Source organism: Cyprinus carpio, chromosome B13 (genome assembly GCF_018340385.1).
Source record: "Cyprinus carpio isolate SPL01 chromosome B13, ASM1834038v1, whole genome shotgun sequence".
Taxonomy (NCBI): Eukaryota; Metazoa; Chordata; class Actinopteri; order Cypriniformes; family Cyprinidae; genus Cyprinus; species Cyprinus carpio.
In genome coordinates this window covers 25,303,187-25,327,670 of record NC_056609.1, presented here as the reverse complement: position 1 = coordinate 25,327,670, position 24,484 = coordinate 25,303,187, and the positions used below count along the sequence as shown (strand labels likewise).

At 34.9% G+C, this 24,484-nt stretch overlaps 1 protein-coding gene across 1 annotated transcript in view; it reads left to right on the top strand.

Moving 5' to 3' along the window:
• Positions 1 to 1,122: 1,122 nt before the first annotated feature.
• The window catches only part of pcdh15a (protocadherin-related 15a), a 173,894-nt gene continuing 150,532 nt past the window's right edge, over positions 1,123 to 24,484 (top strand). The window contains exons 1-2 of the mRNA XM_042737424.1: positions 1,123 to 1,591; positions 24,215 to 24,333. Of these exons, the coding sequence (XP_042593358.1) occupies positions 24,243 to 24,333 (91 nt within the window). The 5' untranslated portion in view covers positions 1,123 to 1,591; positions 24,215 to 24,242. The remainder of the gene's footprint in view (positions 1,592 to 24,214; positions 24,334 to 24,484) is intronic.

Sequence of the window (24,484 nt, the reverse complement as noted above, 5' to 3'; positions counted from 1 at the left end):
TCACTGTAACCCTGATTGGTTTTGCATAATTTTTTTTGTGTGGTTCATCAATATTATGCCACAAAAGCTGTCCTTGTGGCATGTGGATCCTCTGTAAGTACACTGAGCTGCGTTTAAGATGTTAACTGGTTATGTTACTAGAGAAGAGCACAACTAGCCAGTTTTTGCACGTTTCTCTGTCTATCCCACTCAGCACCCACATTAATTTCTAAAGAGGTGAGAGAAAAGACTCTTTCAGGCTGTTCACTTGCAGTGTCACAACCTGAGGCTACATCATGTTTATGAGAAACGTTTAATTTACGACTCAGCGCATTCACAGCATGCATTGTGTTCTTATTTTGTATGTGTGAAACTGCCTATTTGTACTTTTTATTTGGCTGAATGGGTATGAATGTGAATCTGGGGCATATTTCAACCAAAAAGAAAATATCAATAAAGTATAATTTATTATTTAGAAACTGAAGTTTATTTTAATGGAAATTAAGATTTTTTTTTATTATTGCATGACAATTAAGACACGCCTCTCTCCAAATTTAAAACACATTATTTAAAAATTATCATTATTGTGAATGATTATTACTTTAATGAGAAGCATGTCTGGATATAATTGTTATTTATTTATTTATAATATACAAAACTGCTTTTTTGGATAAAAGAACACTTTTATTTATTGATTTTAACATATTATAAAATGGTATATAATTACAGTATGAAAATTGCATTTATTTTATTTATTCATTTATATGTTTATAAACAATGATTGCCACTAAACTACAATGATTTATTGTTAAATATCTATTTTTACAAGTAAGCAAACAATCAATCAATCAATCAATCAATCAATCAATCAATCAATCAATCAATCAATCAATCAATCAATCAATCAATTAATACCATGAAGTATAATTACTCTGAAATGTAAATATTTTAATTTGACCTGGACATTTTCTTGATATTATTCACCATTATATGAACCTGCCAGACACACATCAAGATTTATCCTGTCTCACCTTTACTGACCAGGCAAATGAGATTATTGCCTCATGAGCGAGAGAGAGAGAGAGAGAGAGAGAGAGAGAGAGAGAGAGAGAGAGAGAGAGAGAGAGAGAAGGAGCGAGGGAGTGTTTGAGAGAGAAACAGAGGAGTCAGGAGGAAGGAGGCAGAGGAAGTTGAATGAGGTTTGTGTGAGGTGGGCTGCACTTTCACTGGAGATGTCATGGTACTTTTTACCGTTACTTGAGGACTAACGAATCCTGAATCTGACCTGCTGTTGGACTTCATGCGCTGAAGGAGAATCAGTAAGAATTAAAACCACCGGGGCTCTTGCGGTCCGTCCTCGTCAGAGAAAAAGACACATACAGAGACTGATGCGGGGTTCGCTGCGTGGGTCTGTCCGGTGAGAGACTGCTTGGATTTTAAACCGACATGGTGGGTTAACGTTTGAGCGATACGGAGACCGTCCGGTAAATTCCTGGCAGGAGCAATGAATGATTTCGCGCGCGGGTGCGCGTGAGTAAAACGCTCTCGTAACTGTTGCTGTGAACGGCCGTCTGCATGAACATGAGGAGAGGAAATAACTGAAACAAACTGCGTGAGTAAGCAGTGTTATGTTGATGTGAAGAATTTATAATGCTATTATGGTCTAAGGACGTAGGCTATTTGAGTGCCAATAGTTATATTTGTTTCTCTTAAGCATCGGAGTCCATTTGAAACGGATTAGATGTGAGATCTCTGTCTGTTACATTAAGTAACAATAGCATTAAAAAAAAAAAAGATTCAACTCTTTTATTCATTTATTACTCATCTCATCTCTAGATACCCACATCTATATCCCCTAAAACACATCTGAGAAAAAAAAAAAAAAAAAAAAAATAACCAATAAATTCCCCTTTAAATTTTTTTTTATTCATTCAAGTCATGTCTGGTAAAATGAAGTCAAATGCTACTCGACGTGATATTAATTTTGAGCATATTTGAGAGGTTTACTAGGCTATCTGATGGATTAAACTTTCCCGTTTCATTCACTCCCATCAGCCACATCATTTAACCCATTTGTTTCCATTTTCTTAATGCAAAGACAGCGCAGAACGTGCATCTGTAGTGGTTCATCTATGCCAGTAGCGTGTGGAAATGTGATGTAAGGGTACTATAGTGTATTTATTAGTGTGGTATTATAGTGGACAATATATATTAGTATAGTATTAGTTTACATACATATCCTCTGTATATATCCTCTGTCACCACTGCAACACCTGCCACCAAAAAGCCTGCTTAATCTCTCCGTTTTTTTTTTACCATTTTTATGCATTTAGGTTTATTTTTGGATCTGTTATAGACTGCAATTTCCTGTTAACTGCATGATCAGCCAATCACAGTGACACGAGGCATTGCCTACTCTCACATCATACTTCACTTGTATTTCACCATTAACACCTTACATTTATTTGCGTTTTTTCATTGCTACTGGACTTTTCCACTTTATTGACTTTATTTTTAAAGTCAATTTAAAAATTCTACATTATTTTTTATTTTTTATTTATCTGTCAAAAGGCTTGAATAATGAGTCAGTGATGTGGTGTTGGTGTAATGAATAGATCAGTGAGACAGGCGCTCAGTTGGCATCTGTGTTCAGCCGACACCATTGATATGGAGAGAAAGAGTGCATCTCTCTCTCTCTCTCTCTGTGTGTGTGTGTGTTTTAGGAGGAGAACTGGGGTGATCTCATGAGTTACTGTGCATGTTTCAGTATAAAGCTTCGGTTTACAGAAGCTTCATTAGTTAGAGACGATACAGTCACCCTGTGCTTTATTAGGAGATCAAGATAATTAAGGAGCTTTGAGATCAGTCAAAACTTTAACACAGTGTGATTATGTTTGTATCTTGTAATGACGAAATACTGTGACATTGCGATTCCTTTGAGGCTTGTTATAGGAGTTCTCATTCACATCTGCAGTTCTTGCCGGTTGATGGATTAATTAATGCAAGGTTTAACTTTTTAACAGAAATTTGTTTGGTATAATGTTGTATTGATTATATTTGAATCATGTCATCCAAATACTCAAATAAGTCTTATAACTGGAGACCATACAATACGGTTCAAAATATTTTTTTATGTTTTAAGTATGTTATGCTCATCAAGTAAGCATTAATTTGGTCAAAAAGTAAAAAAAAAAAATATATATATATATATTGTAACATATTTTCACAATTTAAAAGAACTGTTTTCTATTTTAATAGATTTTAAAATGCTATTTCTCAATTTTCAGCAGACATTACCCCAGTCTACAGAGTCACATAACACTCCAAAAAACAAATAATTATGCTAAAACCATGCTCAATAATCAATCATATTTTTTCATTAATCACAAAAAAAATATAATATTAAAAACAATTTATAAAACAGTTGTGCTGTTTAATATTTTTGTTTAAACTGTAAAATAATTAAACATAAACTGTGATATATATATATATATAATTCTTTTGTGAATAGAAGCATTTATTTTAAATATATATTTTTTGTAAAAGTGTAATATTTTTTATTGTCAATTTGATCAATTAAATGCATCCTTGCTGAAAAGAAGTACTAAACTTACTGTACTGAATGTTCAGTAATAATAATTATTTTTATAAAAATGTTTTTAGAATGCCATTATTATTTATGCAACAAAACTATTTTTAATATGTGTCTTTATTTTATTAAATATTGATGCAAATTGCACAAGCCTAAAGTATATGGTTCCCGGTTCATTTCGAATATGACCAAAAATTTACTCGCTTTATGATTCAGTTCACTTATCAGTAACATACTGAAGAATAAAGTCTTTTTGAAAATGTACACACTATGTTTTAATGTTTTAGGGGTTATTCACTATTTACACAATGTTTTTCTCAAGGAGTTGCTTTAACTCAGTTATTCCTTGCTGGGATTAGAAACCGATGAGGTTATGCTTCTCAGTGTGATGCTTTGTCCAGCATGAGATACAAGAATGTGGTAAAGTTTAAAGGAATCTCTGTTTTCATCTTAACCAGTTCTTCTAAGTCTGTGGTTAGTGAAACTGTCTCAGGAGGTGTCCTGTTGCTCAGCGCACTGGAAGTATTATGAGCATCAAACTGCTGTAAGCACTTCTGACCAGTGAAGTGCAGCAAATGGGTGCTGTACAGTGACATTGTTTAAAGGGCCCTAAGGCAATTACACGGAGGTCAGTCTTAGACGTGCACCTGACCTTCATTTGCCTTGTGTCTGCGTTGACCTTTGACCTTTTAATGCCTATAATACAGCTTCAGGCGTCTTAGAACTGACCAGACGTCTTATGATTACTAAGTGGGGAGAAGAGGATGATGAAGGTTGTGTTGTGTGTGAAATAGCTAGGACTTCATTATGTGCCTCGAGGTTGTTTGAACGTTTGGAGCATCAGACTGTGTGGTATCTGGGTTTAGGCATGACTGTATTCATATGCACTGTGGACACCTTAGAGAACACATTTCAGCATTAGCTGTGGGTAGTGATGCCTGAAATGATTTCCATTCACACAGCCATGCAGACAGAGATGGAAGGAGAGAAAAGCTGTGAGGCAGAGAGAGACAGAGAGACAGAACAGCTGGAGAGAGACCAAGATGGACAGACGCACTGAAGTAAAGTAGCATCTTGGGACAGAGGGAAAGATTTTAAGGAGTACTTGAGCCAAAAATGAAGCTTCTGTCTTCATTTACTCAGGCTTATGTTGTTACAGACCCCTATGACTTTATTTCTTCCAGGGAACACAAAGGAGGATTGTACTGGTGGCTCTTTTTCATTCAATTAGTGCTCATGGGGACTGAGGCTTTCAAGCTTCAAAAAGGATGCAAATGCACCATAGGAGTATCATAAAAGTGGTCAATAATAAGTAAATTGGTGATATAATGGATGCATACAACTTTTATTTTTAACCATCTTTTCCATGAAACAGCATTGTGATTCTACAGAGCCCAGAAACATGACGTATGGAAGAAAAAATAGGATGTGGCCATTATTTATTTTTTGTTTTATAAGAGGGTTCATGAAATTAGTTTTCAGATCGCTATATTATGTTTCTGGAGGTTAGCTTATGAAGTTAGTTGTAGTTAGAATTAAGTTTTTCTTTTTTTTTTTTTTTTTGCATCAAATAATTCTAATATTTGTAAAATTATTAATCAAGGGACATTACATCTCTCAGAAACACAAGAGATGTAATGGCAGAAGGCTTCTGAAGACATGGTAACAGCATTTAGGTAATCTTTTGATAGACCTTACCATTGAGTGAGCTGTTGAACTCGAGAATTAGAGTCTGATTTGTGATTAAATCAGACTGTTTTTGATTCAGTTTAAAGATCTTTCTCAAAAGAATGATTCATAAATTATACAGTACATCTATTTGAGCACTGAATTGGTGCTCAAGAAATGTTTCTCTCAGACATGGTTTGCTCTCAGACATGTGCCAAGGAGAGCTAGGACACATTTTCAATTAAATATTGACTTAAAGTTTGTTTTGTTCCATATACATAGTTTTAGTGTTACATTTTGTATTTACATTTAAGCATTTGGAGATAATTTTATCCCAAGCAATTTACTGTACATTCTATTCTTGATTTCCTGGGAATCGAACCCACAACCTCAATGTAGATACACTAAAATTATATATATGTTTGAAGATTATTGGACTATGTTTTACAAGAAAATACTGTTTCAGTCTTTTTTACTTCAATAACTCTCATTTGATTCATTGTGTTACTTGTTGTGTCTTTAATTATTTAAGTGAATTTTTTTCAAAGTAAATTTGATTTACACCAATTTTCTTTTCAGTTTAGTGCCATGCTCTTCCAATTGAGCTACAAGAAGGCAGGTGTGGTTTCAAGAGCCTTTGAATGTAGCACATGAGTCATATGGACCACTTTCATGATGATTTTATATCCTTTTTGAAGCTTGAAAGCCAGTTGCCCTTACTTTGTGTTCCTCTGAAGACAAGACTGTCATATGGGTTGGTTACAGCACAAGGGTGATTAAATATTGACAGAATTGTCATTTTTGGGTGAGCTATTCCACTAAAAGATGCTGAACAGAAATGTGGAGGGTATTGTAGGTGTTAAACATTCAGCACTGTTGTACAGTTATTTGGCTGCAGTACCAACTGTATGACTATAACTCCAATGATATTCTCCTCTCTTCAGTGTACACGGTCTCTGATGTGTGAAGGCCAGGCTGGATTTCTCCTGCATGCATCTTTACCTCAGTCAGCCTCTCTCAGCTGTCTGATTCATCTCTAATCAGCTTCTGCTCACTGGGAGTCCCTCAGGATGACAGCGGCAGGGGAGTCCGCGAAAGCCAGAGGTTTAGAGCTCAGACAGAAAGGGAGCAGCCAGAGAGGTCGAGAATCCAAACTTCGGGGCATAAAAGAGTGCTAATGTATCTGGTTGAGATGCTATAGTTTGCAGAGGCAGACAGGGGTTTAGAGAGCTATTTAGAAGAGAACTGAAGAGTTTGGAGGAACAAGATGAGCGTATAATGATGTAGGCACTAGTGCTGCTGCAGAGAATGGTTTAGAGCAGAGGTGAGAGTGAGATTCAAACTGATGATGTTTGGGCAGATGGGTTCATCTCAGGTACAGATGCTGTTTGGAGAGCTTCAGTAGAGCAGTATGCAGGATATCACATCGTCTGTGATAGGGGTGTAAGCAAATATCGATACACATGAGTATCACAATATTTTGTTTGGCGATACTGTAACGTTTCTCAAAAATGCAATATCAATATTTAAAAAAAAAATTTATTCATGGCAGTTGTTTTGATTTATATCCCGACCGCTAGATCAGCGGTTCTCAATTCCAGTCCTCGCGACCCCCTGCTCTGCACATTTTGCATGTCTCGCTTTGGTAACACACCTTATTCTGATAGAAGTGAGCTCCGTGCATGAACTGTGTTCCGATTGACATGGTCCCTACACAGTGTTCTTTGCTCCCTACTCCCCTGAGCAGAGAAAATCTGTTGAAGTTTACTTCACTTCGGAACATTCATTCACGGATTTGCGTTGCGCAGCGTCTGCACACACGGACAAGTGTGACATCATATACCTTGGTAAATAAATAAATACAATTTAAATTCACGTCTCGCACACCTCTGTGCACTTTGAATGGAACATATACATTCGCATCAAACTGGAATCATGGCGGAATATCCTGTGATGTCCACTTCGCAGGGCACTTACGATCGAATAGAACAAACGTCTGAAGCGATAAGAGAGACATACAAAATGTGCAGAGCAGGGGGCGCGAGGACTGGAATTGAGAACAGCTGCGCTAGATAGCAGTTTTCTTACCTCTGAACTTAAACAGTGACAACGTGTGTTCCACTCCTGCAAGGATTGTCTAGTCCCGCCCGCTCCAGCAAACATTCTAATATTGCATATAATTTTCGTGTATCAGGGAGTCTCTATCAATGGGGAGTACTTTCACTTTTGATTTTGCGATCACACGCACTCTGTGCAAAGCGAGCGCATCTTAAGACATAAGATATTTGTCAATGAGCAACCCATCAATTAGAGCAGCAAATCCACCAACATGTCCCTATACGACACCACTCCATTTCGATTCGCAACATCCAAATCTGACTCCTGCAAGCACTTAATTGTTCCCCCTTTAATTGTACTGCACAAAAAAGTGGTTCAATAGCGTTGAATGTTACAGGGACAGATTAATGCAAATGCAGATCCCACTGTGTTCTCTTTAATATATATATATATATATATATATATATATATATATATATATATATATATATATGTATATATACACGTACACACATATATCAGGGCTCCAGACTCATTCTTCCCACTGGTCACTTTTTTGCGACTAACTTTCTCAGTTGGTCGCACAAGCACATGATTTGGTTGCAATTATTATTATTATTATTTTTTTTTTGCAAAAACATGCTTTTAATCAATGCATGCTGATAAACTTATCATAGTTTATAGTTATGTGGAAACGAAAGTGGTTAACATTCAACCTGTTCTTTTTCTTCAGTATTTGTTTTTATATTTTGTGAGCGGGAGATCCTCTTTTGCTGTGTTATAAGCCGGTCTTCGGATGCTTTCACTTTCGAATAGGGTTGGGTAGCGAAACCTATGTGGCACCGGTACCTATGTAACCGGTATGTACTAGAACCGAATCAGAACTTAAATGCCTGAGCGATCGATTTAAATATTTGTCCTGGTTCTCCAAAATGGATGTAAGAAGCATGGGCGTTGCTAGGTCATTTTTAACCGGGGTATAGCGATTAGCGCCATAAACTGTACACAAATTCGTTACCACCTCAGAGTCAGTTTCCTTTAAATTTCATATGAAAATGGCGGCAGACTTCGTCTCCTTCCCGTCTTTCAGCGCGCTCTTCAATCTGCAGATTGCTATGGTGCAGAGCTAGCGGACTCAAACAGAAACAGAGGACACAAGGTTGGTTGTTTATCGATAAATTGTTATAATATCTGTATCTTTGCAGTTCTTTGTCATAAATACAGTTTACAAAAGGTCACGAGGGAGCAATCTTTTTCCCATCTACTGTAAAGTTTTTGCTGCGTTCAACCCTCATCACACCACAGCTGTTTCCTCCAGTGAAAATCTAGCCCTTAACACATACTTTATAAAACGATCAGGTTGCTATTTTCATTTAAAAATTTTATATTTAATATGAAACATGTTACAGTGCATGTGCCATACCATACAGTCATTCTGTGGCTCCTTTTTTTAAGTATCGGTTCAGGCACCGTTTAGGCAACGGTACTGTTTTAAAAGTATCGATTTGGCACCGGTATCGTAAAAAACCCAATAGATACCCAACCCTACTTTTGAATTCGCAATCTTGTCACGTTTTACAAGAAAAGATAATTGTCTTATTTGCTTACATACATCTATACATATTTCACTTTTTAAGACTAAAACAAAAGATGGATTCTTTGTTATTCTTAATTAAAAAGCAAAACTAGAATAAAACAGTAAGATACATTGACAAACTAGCTTACACAGCGTTTATTAACAAAAACGAATAAGACGAGGCATGGCATACACGACCACATGCTGTATTATATACCAACTAATAAATTACAGAATGTTTAGCAAACACAGAGGAATCAAATAAAAAAAAATCATGAAAGTGAGCTTCCATAGCATAACGTGAGGTAAGCAGCAAAGATAACAAGCTTTTCAAAATGAAAACAAAGAGAAAAGTAAAACTAAACTTGCTGTCGGTGACGGTGCTTGCATGTTTTCTCAATATTCGCACAATATTTGCATAATTTTTGCTTCGCGCTCGTGCTGACACAGCAAGTATAAAGCAGGCTTTACACTCAAAGTGCTGCACAGCTCAAAACAAGTAGCGCGGTTTCGTTTTGCTTTCAGTTTCGTTTGTCATTTGATGTATCTCATATGCAACAGAAATGGCAGCACTTATTAGTTAAACAACGCGGTGGTCACGCCAGTGCGACCGCACAAAATTTAGTCGCACAGACAGAAAAAATGGTCGCAAAATGCAATCATTTGGTCGCAGTCTGGAGCCCAGTAATATAGAGATAGATTCCTATTCCTAAAATAAGAAATATCCCAATATATTGTCTTGCTTACAGTATCGCAATATATCGCAACACATCGTATCACAACCCCTGTATCATGATACTGTATGTATCGTATCGCCAGATTCTGGCCAATACCAGCCCTAGTCTGTGAATGCTTCTCTATTCACCAAACATATTAAACTGCAGAAATTAGCTCAAATATTGCTTCTAGATGGTAATTACTAGCATAAGGAGAGTGTGTGTAACCCTTTTTTTTTAAACCAAAAGTCACTGAGACTTCCACTTTTCATTATAAATTATATTAGCATTTTGAGTGAAAGCTGCATTGAACGATTTTTGACCCTCTCTGTGAAATCCAGGTTAAAGTCTCAGGCTAAAATCTAATTATGAGATAACAAGCATCAAAGTTTGATTCAGCCATTAATTTCACTATGATTTTAATCTTTGACATGGTCTTTCTCAGTCAGTATTAAAGATATCAGTGTTACATTTTCACAGAATGTTCTTTACCTTATTAAGAATGATTTTATGTAGACAACAGTAAATCACAAAAAAATTACTTTAGCTGGGTTTTCATAGCCAGGGTCACATTTATACGAATTTCAGAATTACTTTGAATTACTTTGTTACTTACTTACTCTTTTTGTTTAATGACAGCAAATTTCTTCTTCATTTGCATAACTCCTGCTTATTTATCGGGTTAAAACATTTTTCACTTTTGGACCCCACTTTTTATGATTAGACCTACATCAGAATTCCTATTAAGTGTACACGCATTATTTCCATTTTTTATATTGTTTTTGAACAAAAAACAATGAAAAAATACACAGATTATTTAAAAAGAACTAAAAAATAGAATATAACATTTTAAATACATTTATTTATATAACATGAGCAAAACAAATTAAGTAAATTGTATGTAAAACAGCAGGGCCATTGAGTAGAATGTAACAGTTTAGATACATATTTGCAAGTCCATTTTTTAAACAATGTTCAGAGATGTAGAAATATTGATGAGTGGTTTGAATATTAAATATGAATCACAGAATATGTAGAATATGTTAATGGATATTTATTTAGATAACTATACTTTATGTATGAATACCTATGGAGAATAATGAGATCCGCATTTTGTGTACAGATCTAGTTTATCTATTAACATACTTTTCAGCATTCAATGGACAATCATGCCTTGTTGAAGAGACCAGGATGTATTTTATTTTGGATGCTGGTGTGCTGTCATCATTTTCTCACCCTCATGCCATTCCAAATGTCCAAACCTGTATGACTTTTTCTTCTTTTTTGAAAAATGTCTACTATTTTTTCCAGTGCAGTTTGCACAGTACAGATTTGAAATAACATAAGAGTGGGTAAATGATGATAGAATTTTCATTTGTGGGTGGTCTATCTTTTTAAGTAGCTTTTACCAACAAGACAGAACCATACATAGATTCATTAGCACTCACCAGCATAACCAGGTGAAAATACAAGCTGCTCTTTTCAGCAGTGTTCACGTTTAGCTACCTCTGTGCATATATTTCCCCCTTCTACATGGCAAACTGAATGATTTATAGAGGTTCGCCAGAGCCAAATGCACTGGGCAGAGGTGCATTTTCATGTCTGACTAAGTGAAGACTTATGACTGAACTTTCCCCTCAAATGTACAGCAGGTAGCCTTGTGTGAACTGAAAAGAATCAAATGACGTCCTTGCCAATAATAGCTTCAATATATTCATTCTCAGGTTCTTGGAAAAACTTGACATTGCTGCCACAATGGTGAGTGCTCGGTTTAAAAAAAAAAAGTGTGTTTTGTGTGCGAGTGAGAATGCGAATGCCTCATCTCTCCACTCTAGGGATGATGTTTTTAGAAGCCTTTAAGAAGAAATGTTCTTGCACAAGCCATTAGTCCATCTAAAGGGTCAAACATTCAAACTTTCTCAGATGTGCCAGTTGCAATCACTGTTTTTCTAATGAGACAGGATGCACCATGGTGACTTTTTTCACCATGGCAGCTCATGCATTTGAGAGTTTTTCTCTGCAGTGCCAGATATTCTTACTCTAGCAGAGCATCACTTCAGTTCCATGGCGAAACGCCATGGTGTAGATAAGTAGATTTCAAGCTTTCTGTCAGCTGTCTCCATACTGCCAGCTTTCTGCTTCTTATAGTAGAAGAAAGTTGCTAGGTGATGCCTGCATCAATACTATAGCAATCAATATATGATTTGTCTGAAAATCTGTCAGTCAGGACTGAAAGCATTGTGAACAGAAAAGAACATTCTTTATTGTTGAAAGGATAGTTCACATCAAATATGAATAATCTGTCATTATTTACTCATTCCCAACCTGTATGATGTTATTTTTTTCTTTGGAACAAACAAAATAAATTTTTTAAGAATCTGCACATATTCGATCACTATAAAAGGATTATAAAATTTGTATATATGACTTGTGTACTGTATCTGCTGAAGCTTTGTGATGAACAGACCTGCATAATCTCCATTACAGCTCCTGGTCACATATTGCGCACGTCATGGCATTTGGTTATGAGACCCTTGAGAAACAATGTTGTCAACAACTTGTTCCTTTGAGTGTAGATTTAAGTGTTTATTGAGTTTGTTGGAGTATTTTTTTCTAGATATGATCAGATGAGTTGACACCAAGTCATATCAGCTTAAACTGGTTTCTGAAACATGGTAGCAAATTTGTTGCAGGATGAAAATAAGTCTGTCAGCTGGCAGTCATAGATCCAGTCTTTTTGTTCTGATGTCTGAAAAATGATGGGCTGGTTGATTAAATAGGAGCAAATTAAATATACTGCACACGTGGCAAACTGTGCAGAAAGCTCCAATTTTGGAACTGTTTTGACACCACCTTATTTGCATTAGTAAATCAGCACTAAAACTATTCAGAGCAGATTGTTTTAGCATGTAAAATTGTACTCTATAATAGAAGCAACATTATTTGTGTTCAAGAGCAGAATTTTTTTAACTAACATTTTAATATAAAAAGTAAAAACTCTGTGACATAGAAATGTTTTTTTAGCCATACGACCCTTGAAATGCATCCGTTGCACCTTTCATTGATCCACAGCTTGATGTGTTGTCCATCTTTTTAGAGTCTGAATGTGGTGCTGCTCTGGTTTGACCTCAGCTCTGTTCACACTGGCTTTTAAACTAGTGTGCTGCCCCTAGTTCACAAACCACAGCCACCTTGTCATTTACTTTAATATGGTTGTTGTGTGCTATGACCTTGACTTGTATTACAGCTATACTGTGTGTGTGTGTATATATAGCTTTTCTAGTGCTATTTCCCCTGGTTTGTTTGATGTTGTGACGTGGAGTGCAGATTGCTGGAAGGGGTTCTCAGTGGCGAAGTAACAAAACCTACTGATGTCAATTTACAGATGTTTACTTTTGAAAGATCACCAATACATGTAGTTTCTTAAAGATATAGATTACACATAACAGTAATTTTGCTCTCAATGTGTTTAGGCAGTCATGTAGATTTCATAATAAACCAGAGGAACATTGTTGGCATTAAACTGGAATGTTATAGATCCCCCTTGTATCTGTATGACTGTCTTCCTTCGGCAGAACCCAAAATAATATATTTTGAAAAATGTTGGTAACCAAACAATTTTGGTGACCATTGACTTCCACTTTATGAACAACAACAACAACAACAAAAAAAAAAACACTGCTGCATTTCTCAAAATACTGTGTCTTATACATTTCCGAGAAGAAAGAATAAAGTTATACATGTTTGTAACGACATTAAGGTGAGTAAAAATGATATAATTATTTCTGGGTGATCTATGGTGACAATAAGCAAACATAAAACACCATATAAAAAATACTATTAGCATAACAGTAAAAAAAATAAGGGTTTATTTATTTATGCTGAATGGGGATGTGGCAACTCGGCAGCATTGCTCAATATGAAATTGTTTGTTTGATTTGTTTGGCTAGTTGGAATGACATCTTTTTATGTGTAAGTCATTTCCATCTAACAAAGCTGGATTTAGGATAATTCTACTTAATATCCCGAAATTTTAACCATGATGTTGTTCCATTGCCCAACGCTTTAAAAATTAAATACAAGGAAACAAAATGTCAGTGCTAATATTATCTTTGCAGGTGTTTGATTTGGTTTGAAGTCTCCTAGTATATCGCAGAGGATAATGGTTGGTTAGCTATGCTAGCATTTCGTTAACATTTTTACACACTTGTCTCTATGAATAGGTTTCATTAATATTGCTATATCTACATCTCCTCGGGTGCTGCCTTGTTTGTGTGACACACACTTGTACGCATTTCCACAAGTTGAAAATTCCAGCGTACAGTAACACATCTATATGCTTGATTGCCATTACAGGTGCTTTGGAACATGTCTAGGTCATTAACATGGGCTAATCACTGGAGTCATTAGTGTTTGGACCCCTGACGTCCTCTGATTACATCTGACGCTGGGTAATGAATTGCACTACTGTCTTTGGCAGCGTTCACTCATTTTGGTTCACCTCAGCACTCTAGTCAGATAAAAATTAAATAGAAGATGAGCGAGAGGGTTAAAGGAATAGTTCACCCAAAAATGAAAATTAGCTGAAATTGTAATCACTCTCAGGCCATCCAAGATGTAGATGAGTTTGTTTCTTCATCAGAAGAGATTTGGAGAAATGAAGCATTACATCACTTGCTCAGCAATGGATCCTCTGCAAGTGAATGGGTGAATGGGTGCCGTCAGACTGCCAAACAGCTGATCACAATAATCCACAATTAATCCACACAACTCCAGTCCACCAATTAAAATCTTGTCAAACAAAAAGCTGTTTGTTTGTAAGAAATATGTCCATCATTTAGATGTTGTTGATGTCAATCTAAAATACAAGTCCATAATCAATAATAATGCTTCCTCCAGTGAAAAAATCCACCCCCTGTTGTCTTCTTGCATCAAAATCCACCCACATATTTGTTTAGAACTATTTTGGACTGCATTTGCTTGTAAACAGTGCTTGATCTGTGTATACTTTTTCAATGGAGAAAGCAATGTTATGGATAGAGGACCGGAAGCAACAGTTTGAAGTTAAAAACATCTTAATGATGGATTTATTACAAACACACATCTTTTTGATTAACTGTAGTTGTGTAGATTACTTGTCGTTGATTATTGTGATGTTTTTATCAGCTGTTTGGACTCATTCTGATGGCACCCATTCACTGAGGATCCATTGGTGAGCATGCTAAATTTCTCCAAATCTGTTCTGATGAAGGAACAAACTCATCTGCATTTTAGATGGCCTGAAGGTGATTACATTTTCAGCTAATTTTCATTTTCATTCCGATGGCACCCATTCACTACAGAAGGTCCATCAATGAGCAAGTGATGTAATTCTACATTTCTTAAGCAAATTTTAAGTTTTTGTTGATCTATTCCTTTAAAAGTATATTTCACCCAAAAATGAAACTTCTCTCATTATTTATTCATGCTCATGTAGTTTAAAACCTGTATGCTGTTATTTTTGTACTGTGAAACTGTAAAATTGTTATTTGGAATGACATGAGGGTGAGTAAATAATGACATCATTTAGTTTTTTAGCCAAACTATTGCTTTAAGGCAGGAGAAAGCACAGCATTTTATTTTACCTTTACTGGGAGGTTTCAGTAATGTCTTAACTGTTTGGTGTCTATGACAAGTGACTGTCGCTGATCAGTTACCCATCATGTGATCATCCTTCATGTGGCTTCTGAAAGCATGCTGGGCGAATGAGTAGCTTGTCAGTGAAGTTTAGTCATTTTAAATTATTTAGAAATGCAAAACAGTGTCCTAGCATGACATAGCATCAAAGTGTCTTTGATGAGGGGTTTAGCTTGACAGAACATTTTATGAATAAAAGACTGTCGGACATTGACTGTAATAGGTTTTAGCGTGAGATGTCAGCAATTTCCATTGATTTCTTATTTGCCTGTGACAGTGGAAAAAGCAGGGCGCTATTAGGCAGGTGTGCTTTGCTGATATTATAGTCCACAGTAATGGCAATGGCCTTCTTACCCCTGATTGCTTTGCTGAAACGTAGTGATGCCAATCACTTTGATCCATTACCCTTCACCACACGCAAAAAGGGTGAGAAAGCCCTTGAGTAAAGAAAGAAACGCTCTCGTAGTTCAAACACAATTCATTAGATTAATAGCCAGTGATGGAAAAAAAACCTCTGAATTCCTAAACATTACAGCCCATAGGAAAGAAAAACTACAAAAAATATCTTTTTAACATCTCAATTGTTTTTTTTTTTTCCTGATAGCATTCAGGGAGAGCAATTCGAGTCTCCTGCTTTTCAAATTGTTCTTCTCAGACAAAAACCCCGTCTTCTCAGTTTAAGAGATCTCAACAATATCTTAAATTGTCCTTGGTTATGCCAGAATACAAAGTCATAAGATCTCAATTTGACCTCAAACATTTCCGCATTTATTTTATAGTTTTGTATTCTAACTATATGTCACAACTGTCTTAATTTATTACATTTTTTAATGCTGTACAAAATTTGCAATTAAAATTCATAAAAGCTCCAAGATCTTAATATGAACTCAAACATTCCCGCATTTATTTTATAGTTTCGTATTCTTACTGTATGCCAACAGTTGTCCAATGCATTTAATTAAAATTAAAATTTACATTTTAATTTATTTTTGGGAGAGAACTTTACTGAACATAAGCCAGTGTCATCACTCTAGCTTATTTGTAATTGAAGAAATGTTTTTGCCCTCATCAGCCATGCTGATAATTTCACAGACATAACTCATGAGTATAAGCAATATGTTCAAATTATGCAAATGCTTTAAATCCCAATAGAAAAATTGCTCTTTCTGTTTGGGGTCAACAAATGCTAATTGAATCACCACGTTGTCATTCTGACATCAGTTGTGTGTTTTGATAGCAATACAGATCAGAGGAAATCCAGATCTACGAGAGCGGGTGTTTGAGGGATAACAGTCTGGATGTAAAACGTTTGCTGTCGGGGTTGGTGTTTAGGAACTTCATGTCTGCTGGGTAATTTTGACAGCAGGAGGCAGCTTGTTCAGAGGTCTTTGGATCCTTCCGGAAATCCAGCAGCTTTGTACTTTGATATCAAATGTTACTGTGAAAGATGCATAGACCCTTGATAATAAAACCCTGCCCAGCCATCTGTGCTCTTCTTAAGAAACACAGGCTGAGAATTTGAAATGTTGTAGGAATAATAGAACATTACAGGGAGCACAATAATGATGCATTTAAGGGCTGATCAAGCTTGCACTGCTCGCTGTTACTCCAGCAGCAGGAAGGGCTGCAGGTTTCAGTCTGCTCTCAAGATGACATGAGATAATTCAGTCCCTGTGTTGTTTTAAATATGTAGCTAAACAGAGCAAATGCAGTCATGAGGGCTGAGTATAGTGTAGACCAGCTGGTTAATAGAAAACACAAGCACTTCATGAATGAAATGTGAATGATCCCCATCTGCTAAAGAGTGCTTCACTGGCTTTGTTCAGAATGGAATACTAGAGTACTGCTTGCTGCATACTTCACTGTATACACTGAATTTTAACTACTATTGACTATTATTATTGACTATACACATTTCAGACCGTAGTATGCTGCAGTGTTATCAAATGACCTCTCTTTAATTCATACTTTAGATCAAAATGCTCTTTTATGTTTTTCTGAGAGAAATAAGAAACAGAATATTCAGCTATAAAAAAAGAATGTTTGCATCCAGTTTTGTGTAATTTATACATACATTTTTTTTATTATTACTATATGTCAACTGCTGTCCAATGTATTTTATTTTATAAAAATAACATGCATACAGAATATTTTCTATCTATCTACAGGTATCTATCTGTCTATCTATCTATTTATCTATTGAGAAAATATTCTGTATATATGTATGTGTATATATTTATATATACATATACACACACACGGACACACTTTTGAAATGCAGTAAGTGTGTGTGTATGTGTGTGTATATATATATACACACACATACACACACACACACACACACACACACACACACACACACACACACACACACACATACACACTTACTGTATTTCAAAAGCACACATACACACACTCTCTCTCTATTTTATAGAAACATGTAGCAGACAACAGCATTTTCACATATAGCCATGGTTCCTGTTTGATTTATTGAGCACCTTCAGCCTTGAAAACTGAAATGTTGTCAATATAAGGCAGCATTTGTGCTGTCAACCACTTTTTCTTATTTTTTATTTTTTATTAATTTTATTCTTCCACAGATATCTGGCTTGGATCGATTGGATAATTTTGGCATGCAAGTAAGCAAAAACACTTATGAGATCCAATTGTTTGGCATCCAATTTGGATTATTTTCGAATGTGTTTCTAAATCTGATATGCATTTCATATCTGGTCATCTGATGTTCATTTAAACAGTCATCCGTCTGTCCACTTAATTTGGGATTTCTGGCACGAAGTAATTAACATTAAATGTATTTATTTAGATGTTTATTTTATGTTAAAAAAATACACACAGAAATTGGTAGTAAATTTCACAATTACTAAAATAAATAGCAGTTGACACACTGAATTAATCCAGAAATTTCGCATAAAAAAACTGAAATTGTATTATTATTATTTTTTTTTTTATGTAAAACATACTAAAATTATCTTTGTTTTAATCTTTCTATGTAGAAATAAGGATCAGAATATATATTTAAACTTATGCATTTGGCAGATGCTTTAATCCTAAGTGATTTGCATTGCCTTTAAGCTACACATTTTATCAGTTTGTACATTCCCTAAGTGCAGCCTAAATAGTTTTAATCAGTGCTTATTATTATTATTATTATTATTATTATTATTATTATTATTATTATTATTATTTCTTTACTATCTTCACTACAGCGTGTCTGTTTCTCGGTTGGTTTCTGTGGGTTGTAATGCGTGTCATTCCATAACATTTCCGTAACGAAACAGTTTCACACTGCAACTGTCCGTAATAATCACAGATACACATGCAAGGCTTAGAAAGTGAAGGGAATAAATATAGAGGAAAGTTTGTGATATATAGACAGATTCCAGCATGTCTTAAGGGCCCTGATAGCAGCCGGGGAAAGTGGTGTCTGTTGCCATGACTGTCAATGAGGCTTAGAAAGGACTCTGAGCTTGAGACTGTGTGTATTATACTTTGATTAAAGGACAGAGGTAGTGCAGGAAAAATGCATGTGGAGAGCAAATAATGAATCTTTTTCATAGAGAAGAAAGGCAGAGAGATGTCCTCCATGACAGAACTACCTGCATCTGAGAGTGTGCTTCCACATATGCAAAAGCTGTTTTAGAAATGCGTGATTGTGTGTCTAGATAGCTGTATGTAGTTTATTCATAAAGTCTTATGTCCTATTTCATCTTGCATCTGCAATGCAATGAGCAGTGCATATTCATTTCAGTGGCCATATAAAGTTGCAGTATTCACACTTGATGTTAAAGCAGCACAGCATTGTTTAGCAGGATCATAGCAGGTTTTGGCAGTGAGTCTATTTTTCTTGCTTGATCTCAAATACTCAGAAGAGCACTAAGACCTGTTTGTCAACACAGCCTTTTGCAATATAGGCTTTTGTAAAGCAATGTAAAATAATGGAGTGACCTACTCATCCATTGTTTGAAAAAGACATCTGTTAGACTTAATGTAGTTCCACTTTCGGTTTCACACAGACATGTTTGATTCAGTAACTTTGACTGATTTCAGGCAGTTTATAGCCACGCATTAGGGCATCTTTGTTTTCCTTAATTCTGTAAAGCCTGATATTTGAAATAAAATAGTCAGTAAAAAACTTTGTTTTTTTGGAATGGAATGGAACTGTATATTGAACCTTTATGTATATATGCTTTATGTATATATGCATATGCATTTTTGTGTCATATTTGGTACATCTTTTAATTAAATGTTCCCTCCTGGTGGAATGAACTGCCCAACTCAATCCGAGTCCTTAGTCATCTTCAAGAATCGGCTTAAACACATCTCTTCCATCTTTATTTGACCCTCTAACTTTTGCACTCACTATACTAATTCTATTTAAAAAAAAAAAAAATCTAAATACCTTTCTAATCTTTTTGTATTCTATCTATTTTCTTTTCATTTATTATACAATTATAAAAAAGACCTCTAACACTAGCTTGCTCTATTCTTTTTCTATTCTATCTGTTTTCTCTTTACTTATTATATTATTTAAAAGCCCTTGCTACGTGAACTGCGTTTAAGCTAACTGAGACTTGTTATAGCACTTATATATCATTGCTCTTTTGTTGTTTTTGATTGCTTCCATTGTCCTCATTTGTCGCTTTGGATAAAAGCTTCTGCTAAATGACTAAATGTAAATGTAATGTTTAGTGCAGGACAAGAATGCATTTAACCTGCAGTTACACATGCATGAATAATGTTTTGATATGCAAGACATAAAATGTTGAATACTCATTTGAAATTATAAGAAATAAATTATAAAAAATTAAATGTGAAATTAAAATGGCCAGTATGTGTCAGCAAGTCACTGTTAATAAGTGAGTCATTGCGATTGAACCGAATCATTTAAACGGTTGATTCATTCAGGAACGAAACACTGTCATGTTGCTCAGAGACGCAAAACTGTGCTTTGGTGGCTGTGTTTGGATAGAGCAAAAACAGGCAATATGGTGTCTAAAACGTAAGTCTCTTAATATATTTATTTATATTTAATCATGATGATTTTTGGAGGAAAAGACGGCATTATTTGTGTGATTTTGATTTAGCCTACTATATGAAATGATATAAATATGTAAATTTTCTGCCCCTATAGCTTCAATTTTGTGATCATTCTAAATGTATTTTACAAGACTGAATCACACAGTGAAAGAACGCACTATAAATGCGCGCTCACATCATTAAAACAACAATTATGATATTATCGCAGACGATATATATCGCACACTCCGTAGCACTGTCTTTTTGTTTAATTTGTGCAAAACCTCTTGATAAAATGTCAAAGTTTCATTTTAACCACCAATGCAACGATGCAGTTATTTAGCTTACCTCTACATGCTTGCGAAGGGGTTGATGTGTTGTCGAGATTTTATAAGCTGCTAGTTTGGTCTCTCTAGGCAAGCACAGATTACACTGCATAATAAAGGATAAATATGGCCAAGGGTTCACTTCATTTCCTTCGAGTTCAACTTCAGAATATGACGGGGTTTCGTTTTCAGCGGTGTCTGCACCACTAACGCCTGTCTTGTCCGTCTGCATCTTTCTTGTGATTTTAGCGCCAGTTTGCCCTCCTGCCCATTATTTACAGCAGTAGTTTCCAGCGAGCGATTTTTTTTTTTTAACTCAGTAATTAATGTGTTTTAAAATGTAGCGAAGTACAATACTTAAAACAAAATATACTTAAGTAAAAGTAAAATTACAGATTTTAAAAATTACTTTAAAAAGTAGAAGTACACAAAAAAGCTACTCAATTACAGTAACGCGAGTAAATGTAATTCGTTACTTTCCACCTCTGAATGCAACACAATTCAACGATGACTGAGATATAGACGAGATATAGACAAACAAATGTTCCTCAAAACATTATGTATTATATTTGATACTCGTATTTCAACATGATTTTTCTTGAAAAAACAAACAAACAAACAAACAAACAAACAAAAAAAATTATGTATAATGGATAATCAAGTAAATCTAAGTTGCTTTATTCCAGTAAGTGAAATATTACACTACAGTATAAAGAACTATATAAAATAACTATATATAAATAATATACTAACTATATGCAAACCAACAATATAAGTTATTCTAATGTGTAATGTTTAATTAATAAATCAATAAAGGCATTTTCAACATGTTTTGATCATGTTGATAATTTAGAGGCCTTATAAATGTGCATATCAAGTAGACTTTATATGTTTAATTATGTAATTGTCAGTTACTGTAGTCTTTATGACTAGGCGTTGAGTTAAATATTCTGTCATTTACCAAATGTTTAAAAATATTAACAGTTCATTCCAAATGCCTTTATGATAGAAAGAAAGAAAGGAAGAAAGAAACAAAGAAAACTTGAAAAATAGAAAGAAAGAAAAAACAAAATAAGAAAAAAGAAATTTAATCCAGAATGTGTTTTTAAAACTTTTTAATATTTTTTTCTGGCTTAAAAAAAATATTTAAAAGTTTTTACATTGAAAATGGATAAGAAGAAATTCTAGTTTAAGATCAGAATGTCAAAGATAGTCAAACAGAATGTACAGAATGCAACCATGTACATACATAAACCATAGATGTCAGCTCTATGTGAGGTCCCCTGGAAATGCAGCTGCTCGTTGCCACTGACCAGCACCACATAAATTTAGTTCAGAAAATGCACCAACATATGTTGTCGGTTTTGCTGTAGTGCAAAACTACAGTTTCATGGTCAGTAAGAAATATTTACGGCTGTAAAATTTTGTAAGTTCATCCGTTATTGGCAGAAAGTTAATTTTGGGCCTTGCTTATGCTCCTCAAACCTCCACATCAAAGCAGAGAACACAAAAGACAGCGTAAGCAAGTTCTAATGTTTCTCTAGCCCTTTTTGTTGTGTATTGTCACAATTGTTGAGCACTCTGTGGAAATGTTAAAGTGGGAACTATCATTTTCACCCATCAGGCTCCAGAGACTTGCTTGCGCTCTTTTGGGAATAGAGAATCTGACAGTGGCGGCGACGTGGTCTGATGTTGTATTTAGATGACTGTGTTGACGCACACCAGCGTATGGTTTTAAAGCAGTTTCAGTGGCTCATACGGCTGCCGCAGGCACATCGTAGAGATTGTGAGTATGAATACAGGTGACAGATCAAATGGAGACACTTGTTTTTTAAGTTTATCTCTACATCAACCTCCGCGTGTAGGCAGCAACCGTCAAGACAGCCAGCCTCCAGACGGGACACACACACACACACACACACACACACACACAAATGCATAAATGAATGCTGTAATCCCTTGTGTATATTTGTAGAAAGTCAAGTAATATCTGTCCTTGCGCATCAAAACCTACAAAGCAAACTAGATTAAATCCGTATTTCTGAGAATGGCTTTATAATGAGAATTGTTTTCCACTACACACACCAACTGAGAAAATATCAGCTAGATAAAGTTTTTATTAAAATTATTATTATTATTTTTTTTTAAATGATTTTTATTTTATTTTATTTATATAAAACTTTTTTGACCTGTTTGTGAAAGAATAATACAGATCTAAAGGCATCTGAAAATCAGCAAAAAATAAATGCAAAAAGTTAAACTTTGCCGTCATCATTTATTTTTTCCTGCTTTTCAGATGCCTTTGTATCTGTTTTATTTTTTTACCCTTCATTTAAACTACGATCTTAAAGTATTGAATTATTTTTGTTTATGAAATAACATTTGTACATTTTATTGTTTTTAACATTTCAAAATGTGTAATATAAAAAAATTGCATTTTAACTTTCTTTCTTTTAACCATGGTTATGTAAACAAGGATGAAATAATTATAAACCATGTCAATAATAAATGTGTGAAAATGATTTTATACAAATTATGATGGTCCCTTAATTCTGACAATTTCCACTACAACCATTTTTTTTTCCTTCTAAAGTCTGTGTACTTGGAGACAAGAGTCATTTAATGCGCATATTAAAATTATGCAAAATCGCCACCATCTGCATTCTGAGCGGTTTGTATATACTGAGCTTCAAAGTTTTTGCATTCAGTATACTTCATAGATAGAACCTTTTTGTTTTCTAAATAAAAAAAGTCTCAAAATGTACACCACTTAAAAAAATCACAATGTAAATAATTTGTCACAGAATAAGAATATGTGAATAACTCTGTTTTGACAAAAATGTGAGATACAACCTTATAATTCCAAGGTAATGCAATAATTATTATTATTATTTTATTTATTTTTTTGGTGGAATTGATAATATGCTAATTATAAAAGCTTTAAAAAAAATGACAGAATTCTAAACATATTATCCACTTTTAAGACATTGTAAGTAGACAAATTATAGTGTTAAGTTGTTTTTTTTAATTAAAAAAGAAAAACTGTTGAACTGGGCTAAAACTGTCCTTGAACCATAGTTCTTACTGTATTTCTTGCTTTCTATCTTTTTATCTTATCTTTTTTGTTGTTATGTAACTTTAGCAATTGTTAATTTAGTGTGAAACTTTGACCCAATATCCACATGCCAGCTTAACTGACAGACTTGTCTAAATTTGACTGAATCTGTACTGAAGTTTGAGCTGCCATGAGACATTTACTGACTGTGCAGAAGAATGTCTGTGTGTTGGGCATCTGGCATCCACTGATGTCATGGATGAAGTCTTAGATGAAAGTGTTTGACCAATATGCCCGATCTTATTATGCAGAAAGCAAGGTGGATGTTGCTATATCCATATATATAAATATGATAACAGTTACTCTAAATGTTCTCTAAATAACCCATCAGTACGGATGCAGCATTACACCAAAGTTTTATGTTGATTTTAAAAACTGAATATTTGATTTATTTTGTAATAGTTCTGCACAGTTAACAGTGATATACTGGTTTTTAGACTTTAAGATCTCTGTTTCTCTGTTTCTCTGCAGGTGGGTTGGCAGTAGGCAGTAACTGAAGATGAGGAGGCGCTGGTGGCGATCGGGCTGTCTGGGGTTGGCGATTGGCTTGTTTGTTATCATCACCCAAATCTCGGCTCAAAACACTGAGGGTGAGACTCAAAGTTCTGTCCATCATTCTTACCCATAAGAGCTTTTATTCACCACTTTTGCGAAATAAACCTTCCACCTTTTATCCAGAACCATAGCTTTCGATTTCATTCCTGGAGTTGGTGAAATGGGATGTTACAGCTCAGCGTTTAC